The sequence below is a fragment of the Mesoplodon bidens genome (assembly GCF_964165515.1).
Source record: "Mesoplodon bidens genome assembly, chromosome: 15".
NCBI classification, from domain to species: Eukaryota; Metazoa; Chordata; class Mammalia; order Artiodactyla; family Ziphiidae; genus Mesoplodon; species Mesoplodon bidens.
The window spans coordinates 21,641,111-21,660,595 of record NC_138171.1 but is presented as its reverse complement, the minus strand read 5'-3'; the positions used below and the strand labels follow the sequence as shown (position 1 = coordinate 21,660,595).

Sequence of the window (19,485 nt, the reverse complement as noted above, 5' to 3'; positions counted from 1 at the left end):
ATAGTTCAAAAGCCCCTGGATTCATTGGAGGCCTCTGGAGAGGGGAACTGGGGGCCTGTGGGACAAATAGGAAAAGAGATTTTTTCAGTATATACCCTTTTGTACCATTTGAATTTTGAACACAGGGTCTATTCAAAAATAGACCCAATCTTACAAAGAAGAGCACTGGGCCGAAAGCAAATAAGCAAACAGCCACGTTAGACTATAGACCAGTGCTTCTGCGTGGGTGATGCCTTCGTACCCCAGGGGACATCTGGCAATGTCTGGAGACACTTTGGGTTGTCATAATTTGGAGGATGCTATTGTCAGAGTGGGTAGGGGCCAAGGACGGTGCTAGTCACATGACAGTGCACCAACAGCTCCTCCAGAAAAGAATTATCTGACCCTAAATGTGAATAGTGCTGAAGTCGAGCTGCCCTGGTCTAGAGAAAGCCCTGGGTGGGCAACTATGGGCACTGGTCCTGCTGCGGTTTAAGCCCATAAGCTCCTGTGTGTGGCTGTGGAAGTTGTGCTCATCCTATGCATACTCATGTGTTAAATCGGGCACAAGGTGCCCCCCTCGCAGGGTTGCGGTGAAGAAGGATTGAGGTCACACAGGAAAGGAGCCCAGCCCTGGAAGTTTCCTTACTTCCTCCCTCTTATAGGAGGGAGCACATCTGCCTCCCTCACCAGACCCCAAGCTCCCCGAGTTTTGTGTGTCCCCAAAGCAGATGTCTGCAAATGTATTTGCAGTTAACACTAACATCACTCTTAGCACGTGCCAGACACTCTTCTAAGATCTTTACACACAGTAACTCAAGCCTCCCATAAGCCCCATTTCGTCTTTGAGGAGGAGGGCTCTGAGAAGGTGTATAACTTACCCAAGGTCACACAGCAGAGCTGGGATTGAAAACCAGGCCTTCTGGCCCCAGAGCTTGAGCTCTTAGTCACTCCACTCTGCACCCTCATTATAAACACTTGTTGAATGACTGTCTTTGAACCTGATAAGTTCAGTGGATCCATGGGGCAGGATGGTGAAGGGAGAAACAGAAGGGGTGAGGGTGTGGGGTGAAGGCTGTGATGGTAGACACCTGGAAGAATTGCACCCATTCACCGTGGCAGTAGGGGAAGGGGCCTTCCAGGGCCACGGGCAGCTGGCTGGGGTCCACGTGGTGGCTGAGGGCCTTCAGTGAGGTCAGCACCTCTACCTGCAGACAAAGAAGCGAGTCAGAAGGACCAGGGGACTCAGTGTAGAGACAGATGCTTGAGAAGGTCCTGCCCAGACCCACGCCCCAGCACCACTCCACTTCCCATGGGTAAGGCTGGCCCTGGCTTTAAGAGCTGCTTTCTGGGCAAGGGATCTTCTCTGGAAACTCTGACAAATCAAAATTGAGAACCAGACCCTGGGTAAGGAATGGCAAATAAACAGCATTCGTACTGCCACTCTCCTAGCCTGTGCCTGAGGCAGACATTAATCAATCACGGAACCCCTTCCTTCTGAGCTGGGCTCTTTCCCAGCACAGTTGTCCAGGCAATCAAACAAACCGACTGAAGCTGGCCCATGTCATGTAACTTCTTTGTAATCATTGTACTGTTCTCTGGAGACCCATCAAGGTACTATCTTCTTGGGGTTGTTGAGAGAGGTCACCAAATCCTAACAGTATCCCCTAAGATATGGAGCAGGGACTAGGTGACCGCATCTCCCAGGCAGTGATACTTGAGGCTATGCTATGAATGGCTCCAGATACCTAAGCTTGGCATGGGGAGAATTCTGTGGCGTTTTGGAGCCCATTTTTCATGCCTGGTATTTAAAGTGTGGTCCACGGACCAGGAGCACCAGCATGACTTAAGAGCACATTAGAAGGCAGAATCCCAGCTCCCATCCAGAACTACTTAATCAGAACCTGCACTCTGACAATCCCCAAGAAATTCATAGGCACCTAAAAGCTTGAAAAGTACATCTCTAGTTTACAATGTGCCTCTTTGCTAACCAGGAGGTAGAAGGAGACCTTTAAAATCATTTCCTGAAACAGGGCAGAGGGCAGGGTGCCCACGCTCGTGACTGTGGTACATGGCACTGAGTAAAGGGACCTGCAGTGCTCTTTCCCGTGAAGTCCCGAATCAACTTAGCATCTAAGTTGGAGATGCTGAGAGAAACTAGGGAGAGAGATACGGGAAGGGCCAGGTGAGGTGTGGAAACGGCCCCTCTAGCTTGCTGTGTGGCCTTGGACCTCAGTTTCCCCATCTGAGAAGAAGGGGGGAGGGGTTGACAAGATGAAGCTTTCAAGTGGGTTTCGTGCTGAGCGCAGCTCTCAATCACGTGGTCGTGCCCACTGGCAGCTGCTAGGGTTGCCAGGGAGAAATAATTCTGGGGCTGATTTGGCAATGCTTGCCATGGGGGCTGGGCAGAAGAGTTGTAGCATCCTGGACTCGTATCTAATGGACCTACCCTTGATTATTTCAGGGCCTCTCCCAGCTTGTGAATTCTGCCATTCTTCACCCCAGCTCAGCTCCAGCCCACCTCCCGTCCGCCTCAGCCGGTGCTGCCTTCCCCTCACCTGGATGTCAGATAATGCCTCCAGCTGGAGAGCGGCCTCCTGCTCCCCCAGGAAGAGCAGGGCACGGATGGAGGTTGGGACCAGAGCCTGTCAGAGAGAATCATTTCAGAGCTGATCTGCCTAGGCTTTCACTGAGCCTCCCGGCTAAGATGTAGGCAAATGGGCCACAGGGATGGGGTGAGGGTTCCCCATGGCTGGGACCCTTATGTGGTATGGAGGGCTCGGATCCTTATTTGGAGGGTGAGTCAAATGACTTATTGGGAGTCATTGGAAGTCAATAGAACAGCAGGTCCAAGCTGGACTGCAAACTTCCCAGGTGCCCCACCCCCTCTGGGTCTCAGTTTCCTCATCTGTAAGGGGAGAAGGAAGAGAAAGAGGGGGTGGAGGTCATGAGATGAGCATATGCCCAACTTCCATTTATGCTGCTGCCCATACTGGTGAGTTAGCAATCTCTTCCCTCCCCCATTCTCAGTTCATGAGCTAAGCCTAAGCCAATCAGTATGTCGCATTCCCCTGACACAGAGATTGGCTGATGGATGGACAGCTGAACGAACCTGGGCTAAGGAGACACAAAGAAACTTTTGCTGAGACTTCTGGGAGAAGAATCACTCTTTCCTACCGGACTTAAATGAAAGCCCATATGAAGTTAGAGCTGCAGGGAACCACACTGCCACCAAGAGGGGGACCTGGCTGAGAATGACACTCTCCCAGGAGAATGGGGCCAGAAATAGGGAGATAGAAACCCGATCTTGGTGGCAATATTTGAGCCCCTGAATCAAGCCATACTTGGAGTTGGATTTAACTCCCAGACAATCGAGTCAGATAAACCAATGAATGACCTTTGTCTTTAAGCGTGGCTGGGCTGGGGTTTCTGTTATGTGCAGCTAAGACTCCCTAGCTGGGCTCCTGGTCCCAGCTCTGAGCCCCTCAGGATCTGTGGATATCCTAAGGCCCCCGGTGCTCGCAAGACTTGCGAGGCTGAAGCTGTCCACCTCCCACTCACCTGGGTGGCCTGCAAGGCACTGACCAGACCAGGATGTGGGGGCTGTTTCCTGGCATCAATCACGACCGCCAGCCCCTTGGTTTTATCTTCAGGCCTGTGGGTGGTAAACAGAATTGACAGTCTTGCTGGATGAACTAGGGCCCTCGAGGGGGAAGGACCTGGTGGAAGGTGAGGGAAACTGGCTGCTAGAAGCCTGGATTTACTGGTGAACTTTTCATCCCATGGGACTAAGTTCCAGTGTCTCCCTGTGCCTCTGACACACACCACTTCCAGGAAGCCCTCCATGATTCTTCTCCAGGCAGAGTCCGTTATTCCCTCTTTGGTGCTCCCACAGTACCTCACACAGCTCTCTCTTACACCCTAATAATCATGAACTATCAGCTACTATCCCAGTTGCAGTAGGAGTCACCTAACCTTCATCCACCCTTTTTGTGTGGGCAGAAGTTTCACTTTGTTCAAGAATTCAATTCCCTCCATATAATCACGTCCCGCCTCTGCCAGGGGCTGGTTTCTGGTTGGTTGAGGCCCACAGTAGACCCAATTCCCCTGGCCAATGATTGGTTTAGATAGGGAACATGTGACATTTTCTGGCCAATGAGATGTCAGGGGATGTTTGCTGGGGGCTTTTGGGAAAGATACCCTCTCCTTTAAAAAGTTCTTACAAAGAGATATAAGGCAGAGACATAGACTGATACATTTCCTTAGTAGGTAAGACATTTTGAATTGGAATTTGTTACTTGCAGCCAAAACACCCTCATGGGTTCACAGTGCACTTTTCAGTGATTACCTTAGGATTTTCCAGAGTGGCCCAATTGCAGGACTTGTTAAAATACCAATTCCTCACCCCCACTCCCGCTCCACCCTCCAAGAAATCTGTCTAGCAGGCTGGGGGTGGAGCCAGGGAGTCTATGCTTCCAAGTGCCCTGACCATTCAGCCAAATTGGGAAAATAACCCCCAACCGCCTTCAAGCCTTACAACCACCCAGTTCATAGACGAAACCAGAGGTGGCCAGTGGAGGGGTGGAGCTATGGCAGTCACCCAGGCACGCTGTTTCACGTGTCTGGGAGGATAATAATCGTGCGGGCTTCAGGGGTCTGTGCTGAGGGCTGATGGATTCATTACTGTAAAGTACTCAGGGACTGCGCAGAGTAACAGGCATGTCAATGTCTGCTGTCATCACTATCCTAAGGGGGGAAACTGAGGTACACGGCGGTGCCATAGCAGACAGTGAGAGGAGGCTCTCGGAGGTGAGGCCAGGGCTCTGACTTCGTGCCCCACACCTCACCTGCCTCTCGCTATGCCCATGCTGGGAGAGAGGTTTATTTCTCCACCTGCCTCCACTACCAGCCTGGATACCCCTAGAGGTCAAGGCCCAATATAGGAGTATCTGGGTCCCTAGCATGGCCCAGCATGAAGCCTGGCCCAGGGCAGGTGCCCAGCAATGGAGTGGAGAAGCCAGCCCAGCATATGAGAACCCCATGCATAGTTCACACTGCACCTCACCCCCACCTCTTGTGACCATGCTTGGTCCTCAGAGCCCACTTAGTCATCCCCCTTTTTCAGGGAAGCCTCAGAGAGGGGAGGTTACCACCTACAGGTAAGACAGCAGGTTGGTGGGATTCCAGCATTCTGTCTACCATGACACTTAGCACAGAATGGGGGTGTCCATCTCCTCCTCAGACCAGAAAAGCCACTCCACTTTGGACAAGAAGAAAAATCTCAGTGGCCAGCAGGTGGTGGTGATGGCTCCTGTGGGGTGGAGAAGGTTCCAAAGGGTTCCATCTGTCCCTCCACCCCCTACCCCAGCAGCAGAACCTCTAGGTTGGGATCTATAGCCACAGTCCCAAGCAAACACCACCGCTGAGACCACTCTGGCTGGGGGCTGGGACTCAGAGGAAAGATGGTGCCTCTTCCCCAGCCAGTCCAACATGAAGTCTGAGTGGGGGTATGGAGGGAAGGGGAGGTGTTAGAAATCAGCCTGATCACTCATCACTCATTCATTCTTTTACTCTCTCACTTATTCATTCATTCATCCATTCACCTTTTCCTTCATTTGTTCAAAAAATATTTATAATTCATATGCCAACTCAATTATCACCTCCTCAGAGAAGCCTTCCCTGAGTTCTCAATTGAAATTAGCTGCCCCCCACCCCCTTCTCACTCTACAACAGTGGCTCTCAAAATGTGTCCTCAGCCCAGCAGCACCAGCATCACCAGGAACTTGTTAGAAGTACATGTTCTCAGTCCTTATCCAGACTTAGTGAATCAGAAACTCTGGGGGTAGGGCCCAGCCATCTGTTTTTACAGACCTCTGGATGATTCTGATGCCTGTTGAGTTTGAGAACCACTGATCTACAACATCCCTGTTTTCTTCACCACATTAACACCCCTGAGAGCTGCTTGTCCATGTCTGTTTCTTGCACACCATCCACCTCCCCTGCCAGCCTGTGAACGCCCTGATGGCAGGGACCAAGTCTGTCCTGCTTTCCCCCCAGCATCTGACTCAGGACCAGCTCTGGAAACAGATGACTGGACTGAAGGATCTCTCCATCTGCTACCTGGTGCTAGGCTCTGGACTGAGAGGTCAAGGGGGGATGGGGTGGTCAGGCTAGCCCAGGCCCTTACCTGGGGATGGTGCACAGGTAGGAGAACAGCTTGGTGACCTCTGAGGCCGTGCACCATGGTGCCTCCCAGGGCGCCTTGGTGGTTGACACCAGAAGCAGGGGCCGCCCTGCCCTGTCTCGACCTCCTATAGGAGAAAGCACACACATTGAGAATTTTGGTGGAGCCCCCTCTACGGGAACCTGCTCTGTGGCCTCCAAGCCTCTGCCTGCACCGGTCCCTCTGCCTGGAATACCCTTTCTCTCCTCCCCCTGTGAACTCTGAACTCTTATTCATCCCTCAAGACCCAGTTCAAAAGCCACTTCCTCAGAAAAGTCACCCCTGAAACACTCCTCCATGCAGAGGCAGGCTTACCCTCCTCTGGTCACCCTCTGTACTGGGCAACCTGGGAAACGAAGCTCACGGAATGAGCTTTGGGGTCACACAGACATGGGTTTAAGTCCCAGCTTAAACCCATGTTTAAGGGACACACTGACTTGCTGTGTGTCCTTAGGCAAGTCAGTGTGTCTCTGAGTCTCAGTTTTGTCATCTGTTAAGTGGGGAGAATACAATACTGAACTTATGAAGGTATTTTGAAGACTAAATGAAACAGTTCCTGAGAAGCACTTGACACAGGGCAAGGGCCTAATAAACAGCAGCCGTTATCATCATTTCTGTCCTCAACTCAGCTCCCCGTGTGGTGAGTGCGCAGCCCATGGCTGCCAGCTCACTATTTATTCTTGCTGACTTCCAGCCACGAGTTCTCCACCGACTATTTCCTGTTCCAGGAATCAGGACAGGGTGCTCCGTGCTCCCCACAGGGGTCAAGAGTCTGAGTCCCAGGGGGTCAGCACAGCCTGTCTACGCTGTGGGGAAGGGGAAGTACAGGGGGAAAGAGTCCCAGGCCTCTGGAAATTGAGCCTGTCCTGCACCCCGGGCTCAGAGCCCTGCCCCCCAGAATCACCTCACTCAAGGCCACCCTGCAATGAGCAAGACCTACTGCATGCAGGTACAACCCTCCGCAGTGTATAAGTGTGTGAGACCCTTTGTAGCTCATGAAGCCTTGGACAAACTTAACCACCTTCACAAGTGCTGCCTTACACAGGGGTGCAACCATCTAGAGCATTCTTTCTTTCACATATGTTTGAAAATTTTAAAATTTAAAAAACTACATTTGTATATACATTTTATGCAAAAATATATACATTAATATATACATTTGTATATACACACAAATATGTATATTTGTACATATATGTGCATATATATGTATATATATATTTTTATATCCTCTTGATATCATGGGTTTGACTTTTCCTAATATTCATTTATACTAAATTCCAAAAGGAAAACATTTTGTTGGGGACAATATGGGAAATTTGAATATGAGCTGGGTATTGAGTAGTATTAGGAATTATTTTTAATTTTTTTAGGTGTGGTTATTAGGGAGAATGTCTTTGTAGTTAAGAGATGTGCATTAAAATATTTACAGGTAAAATATGAAGATCTGTAATTTACTTTAAACTACTTCAAGAAAAAAACAGATGAAACATGCCAAAATGTTAAGATTTATTAGATCTGAGTAATGGGTATGTGGGTTTTCATTATTCTATAGTCTCTACTTTTCTCTATGTTTGAAATTATTCATAAGAGAAAGTTTTTAAAAAGTGAAATAATTAAACCATGAAAAAAATTACATAACTTGCAAAGTTAGAGATGTTTGTACATATCCCTCTGAAATCCTCTCAGAGCCATTGGGTCCCTCAGGTCAGGAAATGCTACATTATGTCCCTGGGCCCATTTTATTGATGAGGAGACTGAGGCCTGGAGAGAGGAAGCAGCTTCCCCGTCTGCCACAGTACCCAACTTGCCAGTTAAGGTGGGGGTCATGCCTGATTCAGCCCTTGACCCTGGACCACACCGAGAGATGAGCTTTTGTCTGCTGTATTGGAGCTCAATCACAGCTCCAGTGGTGCTACTCCCCTGCTCTAGAACCTTCCATGGCTCCTCATGGCCTCATGCAGAAAGCAGAAATTTCTCACCCTGGTGGCACTTAAGTCTCCCCAGGATCTGCACACTCTTCCAGCCTCATTTCATATACTTTGGGTTATGACCTGAATTGTGTCCTCTCCCCCCAAATTCATATGTCGAAGTCTTAACCCCCTAATACCTCAAAATGTGACTGCATTTGGAGATAAGGTCTTTAAAGGGGTGATTATGTTAAAATGAAGCCATTAGGGTGGGCCCTAATCTAATATGACGGGTGTCCTTATACGAAGAGGAAATTTGGACACAGACACACAGTGGGAAGACCATGTGAGGACACAGGGAGAAGACGGCCATCTACAAGCCAAGGAGAGAGGCTCAGAAGAAACCAGCCCTGCCAACACCTTGATCTTGGACCTCCAGCCTCCAGAACTGTGAGAAAATAAATTCCTGTTGTTGAAGCCCCCCAGTCTATGACACTTTGTTAGGGCGGCTCTAGCAGACTAATACACTATGTCTCTCCTTGTCACCAATGGCCCAGCTGGAATGGGTCATCTGTCACTGCGTAAATTAGCCTGACCCCTTCCCACCTCCCCACCTTTGTTCACACTGTTCCTTCCACCAGAGGTTCCCTCTGGTGAAACTCTGGTGAAACTCCATCTGGTGAAACTCTCCTCAGCTTTCAAAGTCCAGCTGAGATGCCACTTCCTCCAGGAAGACATCCTCCCTGCCCTCTAGAGAGACCTTTCTCCCAACCCCAGGTTCCCCCAGCAAACCTAGGCCTCTTTTAGATCCTGCAAGACTGAGGGCTCCTTAAGGGTGTTCACTGGCTCAAACTCTTTATATCCCAGTGCTCAGCACAGGACGGGAGCCAATAATCAATGTCAGGAATTGACCAATGAATAAATGGTCAGAGTAGGGCCTCTCAAACTTTGGTGTGCTAGGGATCTTGCTACAATGCACACCGTGGTCCAGCAAGCCTGAGATTCTTCATCTCTCTCTAGCTCCACGTGATGCTGATGTATCTGGTCCCCAGACCACACTTTGAGTAGCAAAGGGTTCAAGCACTCAGGACATTCCATGCTGGGACACAGTGACCAGTTCAAGTGTCTGGTCCCCCCGCCGAGCTCTGCCTGGCACAGGGCTCTGCACACAGCCAGGGCCGGCTGAGCATGCAGATGCTGGCTGAGTGCACTGGAGTGATGGACAGCTGTCCACCTGATCTGCTTTCACCTGGAAGGCCCCTTTGCCCCAGATGCTGCCCTGTCTGACAGCTGGTGCCAGGAATACCATCGTTAGCATCTCAGAGCCTGGCTGGAAGCTGCGCTGTTCACATTGGGTTATGATCTCAGGAAGAAATGGACACAGCAGGTTGGGAGGTGGTGGGTGGTGTTACTCAAAGGCACTGAAAAACTTGTTGTACCTTCTGGAGCACTCACTCCAAGTCTTGGTGGGGGGATGTTAGTAATGTAACTGGCAAGCAATTTAAAGCATTTTAAAAATATTGAAATATACATTTTTATATGAAAGTGTAATTATAATTCTTAATTATAAGAATTATAATAATGTATAGAAATTTTAAAGACAAAGATTTTAAAGATATGTACAGAGCAATTGAAAGCTCAGGGTGAGGTCTCAACCGCTGGGACCCTGTTCCCTCTCTTCTGCATCGGGGGCTTTTTGTGAAAAGCCCTCTCCAGAGGCTCTGTGCCTGTGGTTGGCAGACTCATGGCTCCAAAGATGTCCATTCTGGAATCCCCAGAGCCTGTGGATGTGCTAGCTTACCTGGCAAAGGGACTTCACAGATGTCACTAAGGTAGGACCTTGGGATGGGGAGATGATCTAGGCCTAGATTATCTAAGGGGGCTCCATCTAATCACATGATCCTTAACAGTAGAGACCCTTTCCCGGCTTCAGCCCGTCAGAGAAAGATATCAAGACAGATGAAGTGTCAGAGGGATGTGCTGTTGCTAGATGTGAAGGTGAAGGAAGGGACCACAAGCCAAGGAACGTAGGCAGCTTCTAAAAGCTGGAAAAGACAAGGTATGGATTCTCCCCTAGAGTGTCCAGAAAAGAACACAGTCCACTGACACCTTGATCTCAGCCCAGCGAGATCTGGGCTTTCTAACCTATAGAACTGTAAGATATTACATTTATGTTTTTTAAAGCCACTGAGTTTCTGGTAATTTGCTATGACCACAATTGGAAAGGAATATGTAACTCCCACCCTCAGAATGGGAGCAGTCATTCACACCTTAGTGTTGATTAGTCTCTTTCCTGAGAACAGATCTTTGTGGAAAGTTTGGAGCTGAAGGGACCTGAGGAGAAGAAAGGAGGCAAGGAGGTGAGGGAAAGATCCTAATAGGGAGCCTGGGATGCCTGCTTCACACGGGCCTGGAGCAGATCTTGATCTTGGAGCACAGACTTTAGAGACTGTTTCCGCTACAAGGAAACTCCAATGGAAGCAAAGAGACCAGTGAGGATACTACTGTAATAGGCAAGCAACTATGCTGGTTTGGCCCTGGGTGGTGTGAAGTCCTCAAATTCTGTATATAATTTGATGGAAGAGTTGACAAGACTTGCTAACAAATTGGATGTAGGGTGTAAGAGAAAGTCCTCCAGGGCCTAGTGTTCTAGGAAAGACTAGAAGGCTGGGAAGGGTGCAGGGGGGTGTGAAATCAGGAGTCCATCTTTGGTCATGTTAAGTTAGAGGTGCCTGCTAGACATCTAAGTAGAAACATCAAGTACACGGATGGATGGATGAGTATGGAGTTCATGGGCAGAGTCCAGGCTGGAAAAATAAATGTGGGGGGTATCAGTGTAGAGACAACATTTAAAACAAATATTCACCAGTGAGATGGGATGAGATCGCCAAGGAAGTGAGTCTAGGGGCAGAGGAGAAGGGGTCCAAGGACTGAGCTCTGGGGAGCCTCCAAGGTTTCCAGGTTGAGACATGAGGAGGAGGCAGCAAAGGAGGCTGAGAAGATGTGGCTGGTGAAATAGGAAGAAACCCAGATGAGAGTAAAGACTGAAAGACAAGTTGAGAAGGGCTTTCAGTAAGGAGGGAGCAGTCATCTGTGTCAAATGCTGCTGATGGGTCAAGGATGATGAGGACTGAGAATTGACGATTGGATCTAGAAACATGGAAGTCATTGGTGACCTTGAAAAGGCCTGCTTCAATGTCAAGGTGGAGGAAATACTCTGATTAGAGTGAGTTGAAGAGAGAATAAGAGGAGAGGAGGTACTGAGGTACGGAGCACAGACAACTCTTCTGTGGGGTTTTGACGTAAAAGAAAGATGAGAATAGGGGCCTAGAAGCTGGGCACGCTCTTATGCTGATGGAAATGGTCCAATGGAGAGGAGGAAAGGTGATTATGTAGAGAAGAGAGGAGAATCTTGCCAGAGGGATGCCTTTGAGTAGGTGGGGAGGTGCAGTGCACCAGTGGAGGGATTGTTCCCTGTATCTGGAATAGAATGCTGAGGGGGTGGGTACCGATGCAGGTAGGTAGCTAAATGGGGTGGCAGGAGTTTGTGGACTTTCCTTTTGATTGCTTCTACTTGTTCAGTGAAATAAGAAGGACAGTCATCAGCTGAGAGTGAGGCTGAAGGAGATGGTGGTGAAGGTCAGAGGAGGGAGCAGGTGTGAAATCGTCATTCAAGAAGGACAGTGGGGGCACCTTTCAAGACTCTGGAAGAGTAACAGGATCCATGGGCACCAGTGGTACCCACTGGAGGCCAGTGATCAGGAATCAAATGGGAAACCAGTCAGTGTGGTTATGTGGATTTTCTGGCTTTGTTCAGCTGTAAAGGCGCAAGGGGGGAAAGCAGGCAGAGAGTTGGATTTAACTGAGGTTGGGATTTCTCCAGGAAAGTACGAAGGCAGAAGAGAAAGGCAAGGGAGACGAGAGTGTTTAAAAGGAAGTGATCACATTGACGAGCCATGGAAATGGAGGCTGGGAAGGAGGAAGTGGGGACATGATGGAGGGTGGGGAGGGACAGTGAAAAGGTGGTTGGATCAATGGGTTGAGAGTTCTGGGGGACAAAAGGGCTATTAGAATTGAGGTAATGTGCGGGCTTCCCTGGTGGCGCAGTGGTTGAGAGTCCACCTGCCGATGCAGGGGACGTGGGTTCGTGCCCCGGACCGGGAAGATCCCACATGCCGCGGAGCGGCTGGGCCCGTGAGCCATGGCCGCTGAGCCTGCGCGTCCGGAGCCTGTGCTCCGCAATGGGAGAGGCCACAACAGTGAGAGGCCCGTGTACTGCAAAAAAAAAAAAAAAAAAAAAAAAAAAATTGAGGTAATGTGTGATCTGGGAAGAGAGACACTGTAATGAGGGAGGGAGCAGTGAGTTATGGGGGACGGCCATGGGAGGAGTAGCTGGGGTAATGAGGACAAGATCGCTGATGAAGAGGAGGCTGAAGAAGGGAATGGAGGCTGAAGAAGGGAATGGAAAGAACGTCCATGTGGAGAATGTTCATTCACTCCAGTATTTTCGAGCACCGACTATGTGCCAGGCACCGTTCGGGCACTTGGGACCCATCAGTATACGTTGCAAGCCAAACAAATTATAAGAGAGTAATTGTGGAAAGGGTGACAGCGAGTCAAGTCCAGTCTGCTTCCTCTCCTTCTCCTCTTACACACGGAGGAGCATGAGGCTCAGAGAGGGCAAGTGACTCTTCCAAGGTCACACGGGGAGCTAGGGGTAGAGCTGGAACTAGAATGAAGGTCTCCAGCCTCTAAGAACAGGGACTTGGATGTATAAAATCTGAGCTCTTGTAACATGACAGCCCTAAAAGGATCGTGAGATTCTGTGTACATTAATGTGGGAATAAACGGCATGCGCTTCAACAGTGAGGACCAAGAAGATGACAGACAATGCTCCCCAGGAGCTTCAAAATGACAGAGCAATGTCCCCACAGACGTGTCCTGCAGAGATTTAGAAGTCTATGAAGTAAAACAGAATTGAAGAACAGTCAGTTCCCAGAAAGTGCAGTGGTTTCCCTTGCTGCCAGAACTTTGCACATGCTGTTCCCTCAGCTTGGAACACCATTCCCACCACTTTACATGGATAACACCTACTCATACCACAGGACTGAGCTTCACATTACTTTCTCCACCCCAAGCCTGGGCCAGGGGCCACATCTGTCCTCCCACAGCCCCCTGTACTGCCCCACAGTCACAATTTTTTTACACTGTATTGTAATAACCTGTTGAATTTTCTCCACCACTAGAATATAGGCCTCCTGAGGGCAGGCTTGGTTCCCTGCTGAATCCTCAGTGCTAAGCCCAGGGCGTGGTACACAGTGGTACTCGATAAATATTCATTGCAAAGATGAATAAATATTAAACAGGAGTGATAATGCTCTCAGTATTGGATGATGTTAATGCCCAACCAGACCCCTTCATCAGGCCAGGGCACCCATCTCCCAGAGACTGTAATTATTGGCTGTAAATTGGCTTAGAGATGTCCCCTTGTCTGAAGAATTACCCTCGGCTGAACTGGATCATGGGCTCACCTGCATCCCCATCCCAGGATCAGGCTGCAGTTGATGACTGACAGATCCAGGGGTACCAAAGTCAGCCCCTGAACCTTAAGATGGAACTATCTCTGTGATGGAATTCATGCTCCAGGAGCCACCCCCCATCCCCCATCCCCCGCCCCGGGAAATCAGGCCACACCCAGGCTTAGCTCCTCCCTTGCCCTGCCCTGCTTCCCTTACCCCCTTCCCCTGACAGCAACCCTCAGTAAAATAAGTCACTTTTTCACGGATCCCTGTCTTAGGCTCTGCTTCTAGGGAACCTGACCTAAGACATTCACCTTGATGGCCTCGCTGAAAGTAAGGTGGAAGGACGGATGGATGGATGGATTGCTAGAAATTGCTTTGACCTCCTTCATTGGAAACATATGGAATCCGAGTCCCAGGGAGGCTTGATCCAGAACACAGGCCTCTAGGACTTTCCCTGCCTCCCCTATACCCACCCGCATCTGAGGGTACTCAGGGACCCCAGCCCCATTCCCCATCCCCACAGCTCTCTCCCCTCCACCTCCATTTGCCCCTACAATCCCTGAGGACCTGGCAGGCATGCTATCCTGGAATGGAAGATCTCCATGCTCAGAGCCCCAAACCTGGGCTCAGGCCCTGGGGGCTCCTCATTCAGAGTGGGTCCTTTTTCTGGAGGGCCTGCAGAAGCTTCTGGGAAGCCAGACTTTTCCTCGGTCAGTGGGTCTGAGTCAGCGTCTGGGCCAGATGTTTTGGTCTGAGCTGTTCCAGCTGGGGAAAAAAACAACAAAGAATGTTGAGCAGAAGATGGATTTTCCCAGGGAAAATGTTTTCTCTTTCACATTCTAATAGTAACAGCTTACAATACTGATCTCCTTCTATGGGGCAGGCATTGTGCTAAGCTCCTTACTTCTGGTGTGTCTTTGACCCTCAAAACAACTTGAGGAGGCAGACGAGATCCCCACTGTATAGACAGGGAGACCTGGACTTAGAGAGGTTACGTCCTTGATCAAGGTCACCCAGCCAGTGCGTGGCCAAGCTGGCGTGTAGACTCAGGCCATCTCAACACAATCACAGAACCTTGCCCAATTCCAGGCCCATGAGACCTCAAGCCTTTTGACATGCCACCCCATGCTCTAAATCCCTGAGACTGGGCCAGCCCAGGTGGGTCTCTGCCCCTGACAGCCTGTGCCACCTTGTCACCTGATCACATGCAGAGAACAGTTCCCCTGTCCAGCTGAGTGAGTGGGCAACTTACCTTTCCCCAAGCACTTGTCTCGGTTGGGTTTGGGAGAGTAAAGTGAACACAAGACTTTCCAGGGCCCGTCATGCTGGAACGAGGCTTTCTCCTGAGTCACAGGGCCTTGCCTCTGCCACTTTAAGAAAGAGAATTTGAGCCCAGGAGTGGGGGAAGTGTTTTGACACGGCTTGGTCACAGGCTTGGGAAGTCTCCCATTTTCCTGTTGGGTCCTTTCTTCCATCTTGGTTGCAGGGGCTGGAGAAGCAGTGGGGGAAGCTGGGCGCAGCTGGGCAGAGGATGCTTGTTTTGTTCCCAGATTGAACTGGACTATATTCTCTGAGTCTCCCAGAGGTGCCTGTGTCTTGGAGGGAGCTGGCTCTTCTGAGACACCTGGCCCGAGGCCAGAGGCACAATGCAGTGGGTTTACAAGGACGCTGAGGTAGGGCTCTTGGGGCTGGTGTTCTGAGTCTTGGGTGGGAACTTTATGATTAACCTTTCTCCTCAAGTCCCAAACACAGGGCTTCTCCCCCGAACTTGCTGGCTTCTCACAAGTCCATTTTTCCAAAGAAGGCCCCCCATTGGCCCCTGAGAGAGGCAGTATCCTTTGAGAGAAAGGGATTTCCTTAGTTCCAGAGAGCTCCTCCTGTGCCCCAGAAGGAAACCCACTGGATGTCTCCACCACCTTACTGGGAGACCCTCCTCGGTTCTCTTGGGAAAAGTCCAGGAGAGCCACATAATCTCCCTCCAAGTCCTGGCTGGCCACTTCGTCCATCCTGAAGCCCACCTCCCCAGGCCCAGCTTGCTCCACTTTGATGAGTCCTGGATACTTGTCCCCATGTGTCCTGCCCTTGCCCTTGGCCAAACTCTGGGCAAGTAGCACCTGGCTGCCTGGGGACCTGGCCTGGTGCAGCTCTTGGGGGCTGCTCAAATCCAGTGCCTCTAATTGAAGGGATCTCCAGGCTGGGGAGAGGACTTTTACTGCTTGGGGTCTGTCATCCACAAACTCTGGGCTGGTTATTTTTGTCCAGGGCACAGGGGCAATCCCGTCTTCTGAAGCTACCAGGCAGTTGTGTAGGGGACTGCCCTCAAAGTCACTGTTGATGGCCTCCAGCCAGGCTTGGGTGAAAAGTATAGGGTAGGATGACTCAGGAACAGGCTTCGTGTCCACTGTGTGGAGGTCCACAGAGAGGCACTTGATCATGATGCAGACGGACTGCTCCTGCCGGGGCTCAACTTGGAGGTAGAAGTCACCTTGGCGCAATAACAGGGGATTGAGGGATGCCAGGTGGACCACAACCTCATCCCGCAGGCACAGCGGCCAGCCTTCATGCAGGAAGAGGTGGTGTGAGTAGGGGGTCTACAGAGAGAAGGGGATAGCATCAGAGAATCTGGCCCTGAAAACCCTGCCCACGGGTTTGCTTCCTTCCCTCTCCCAGGAGGAACCCTGAACGGGTCGGGGACTCAGGTGAGGCAAGAAAGGTGCCTAGGACACGGCATCCAAGGAGGTCCCACTCTCAGCATCCTGCAAGTCACACAGCCCCAAGAGGGAGCGCCTCCTTAAATGTTGTGCCTCCCATGCCTCTTGCTCACCTTAGTCCTGGCCCTGACCTTGAAAATACTTGCTAGCCTACTGGGCCAAAGGAGAAAAGCTCTGAGTGCCAGGCACCAGTTAGCAAGCACCTTTCCCACGAGGATCATCCTGCTGGCTCCCTTCTCCTCTCCATCTATCAAAACTTCTCTCAAGCCAGTTCAAGCTAAACCCTCCCCTTTAGGGCCAGGGAGATGTGGCTTCCAAGGTCTGAATCACTAATTTGTGCAAATAACTTAACTTCTTTGCGTCTCAATTTCCCTATTTGCAAATAGGAATAATGATACATAGTGGTATTACCGGGTTGGTATGAGGATTAAGTTAGATTATAAATACATTTATGTATTTTGAAAAACCAACACAATGCATAACATATAATAAGTAGACGTTCAATAAATATTATTTCCCTCTCCCTTTGACAATATTTACCTTTTGAAAAATCGTAGGATTTTCAATCTTTATAAAAGGTTACTTACTGCCTTTATTCCATTCTCTAATTTGTAAAGTAGAGAGATTACAGAGTGAAGCAGAAACACTACTAGGTGAGAAGACAGGAAATCTGACCCTGCCACGAACTTGCTGGATGGCCCTGAAAAATCATTCTGCTCTTCTGGGTCTGAAAGTCAGACCCAGAATATTTATCTGTTTGTTTATTATTTATTTATTTCCCATTAGCAGTTAACAACACAGCAGGTGAGGCTAAACAATAAAAAAAAATTTAAAACAGAAGGTGCCAGCAATTCTCTATATAGGTAGACAAGCAAGTCATCCTGGGGCCTCTCCGGGGGGCTGTCAGGGCTGTGCAGACCCAGTGTTCAACAGTGACACCATGTGGCAACAACAGAAACAACAGCTCCACCAGACTGACAACAGGTCTTTCTCTACCTGACTTTTGGAAAAGAGTCTGATCTGATTCCTACAGATTGAATAAGCCCTGGATAATCTCATATAATTTGGATGTGTATATAGGAGACCTCCAGAGGGTGACACTCAACTTCCTGTTAATTAAGCAGGTGTTTCCTGGAATTATTAATTGGGGAAATAATGTGATCTGACCATACTTGAACCTACCATGTTGCTAAACCAGTTCATTTCAGTTACACTGCAGATTCGGCTGTCTCCAAGAAGCTTCATATCCGTAAACCCCACGGGTCTGTGTTACTCCAGGCTTTTCACATGGCCTGCTGCTGTTTACAACATCCTTTCTGTCACCTTCTCAGTGAACGAGACGAAACAGTCCAGAGGTATTTTGCAAATAGCAAAGCACCATAGAAATGACTGTTACAAGCAGCTTATTTGACTCTCAGTAACTCAGTGGTGCAGGCAGCTCAGGAAAGTTCCTCAACTTTACAGATGAGGAAACCGAGGCTAAAGAACTGCCTCATAGTCACACAGCTGAAAAGTAGCAAAAGCAGGACTTGTGCCTAGACTTTCACATTTGGAGTCAGCTGTATCTGTCCTTAGTCCCTCTGGACTTCATTGATGGTGGCTGTCTTTCTGGGTGCTGGTGGTTATAAAGGCAGACTTTGAGGCTGGCACGTTCTTATTTCAGAGGGAGAAAGGAGACAGTGGGAAAGTAACAGCCAGCAGCTACTGAGCAATTACTTCATGCCAGGCTCTGAGCTAAGCTGTGTGTATCATCTCAGTGAGGTACATACATCCTGTGTTATTAACATTCCCACTTCCTACATAAGAAAACTGAAGCTCAGAGAGGTGACATAGATGCCCCAACTTCATAGTGATGGAGGCTGGATTTGAACCTGGGGGCATACATTAATCCCACACTACTACCCCCTGGTCTCAGATGACTCGAATTCACCTATAATTATGATTAAAGTTAAAGATAATTGGAAATAAAGAAATCTAAATGTTGTGACCCTTGTCCCTGAAAGAAATGGGGAAAGAGTGCAAGTGCAGTTTTAATGGCCAAATAAAGGAAGGCGGCAGTTGTACAGCTTGTCAGGGAGAAGAAATAAGGATGGGGAGGATATGGCTTAAATAATGTCAACATGGATATGTGGAAACTGGCTGCAATGTTTCAGTAAGACTCCTCCTTCTCCTAAAAGAACAGCAAATGTGTATGGAACTATTTCTGTGTGTCAGGCACTGTGCTGAGGAGCTTAAATGAATGATCTATTTCCTTCCAGTTCCAACCATCTCTAATTCTGGATCCTAAGCCTGAACTTTGAGCTGCTACATTCAATTTCTTTCTGTCACTGAAACGACGCACATGGTCCCTCTGCTTATTTGCCCTCCTGATGTGCCAGGTCCCTGACAGGCATGAGAAACTCAGGAAAGGCTAGTAGGACCTAAGATGCTGTTAGCGATTCTTGACGCTAGGGCAGTAGGGGTGGGCACTGAATAACAGAAGAGTAGGGCAGAGTCAGCAACTCTGTGAAGGGTGTGGGTAAGTTCTAGCAGTGGGCATCCGAGGCTTTGGTCTCCAAAGGCCTCTCCCCACCCTTTCTTAAAACAGTCTCCACCCTCTGAGCTCAGAGGTAGGCGTATGGCTCAAGCGTGGCCAATCCTGGTATCCCATTCCTCTGGCTGCAATAATTGGTCCAAGCATGGACACAGGATCCAAGCCTGGCCAATCCTGGTACCCCATTCCTCTTGCCACAGTGATTGGTCCAAGCAGGGACACAGGAGCCAAGCCTGGCCAATCAGGATCCTTCCTTGTGATTTTTCTATCTGCAGCTGATGGGGAGGAGTTCATTTTCCTCTCCAGACTAGGATTTTGATCCTAGTGCTGCCCTGGGCTCCAGCCTTGAGAAACACCTAGCCTGTAAGAATGATTCTGGCAAGCAGTAGAAGCAGAGACAAGAGACAGAAAGAGTCCTGGAGGAGTTTGATCAGTGGAACATCTCGGGCCCTGGTCCGAATCACCCTGTCCTGGTCTGAGTAAGGATCTGTCATTTGCAGCCAGTGAGTCCTGCCTAAAACACTTTTCTTTCCCCTTTGCCTGAGGAGAGGCCTCCCTGAGATCTGGGTTGAAGGAGTCTCCAGGGAAGAAAGTGAGAGTCCTGATG

The 19,485-nt window shown here is 49.5% G+C and overlaps 1 protein-coding gene across 1 annotated transcript in view; it reads right to left on the bottom strand.

Moving 5' to 3' along the window:
• Window positions 1-19,485, bottom strand: part of KIAA1755 — a 42,850-nt gene that overhangs the window by 11,486 nt on the left and 11,879 nt on the right. The window contains exons 3-8 of the mRNA XM_081256503.1: window positions 14,887-16,225; window positions 14,202-14,399; window positions 6,167-6,290; window positions 3,541-3,634; window positions 2,538-2,624; window positions 1,071-1,187 (exon numbers count right to left, since the gene is read on the bottom strand). Of these exons, the coding sequence (XP_081112629.1) occupies window positions 1,071-1,187; window positions 2,538-2,624; window positions 3,541-3,634; window positions 6,167-6,290; window positions 14,202-14,399; window positions 14,887-16,225 (1,959 nt within the window). The remainder of the gene's footprint in view (window positions 1-1,070; window positions 1,188-2,537; window positions 2,625-3,540; window positions 3,635-6,166; window positions 6,291-14,201; window positions 14,400-14,886; window positions 16,226-19,485) is intronic.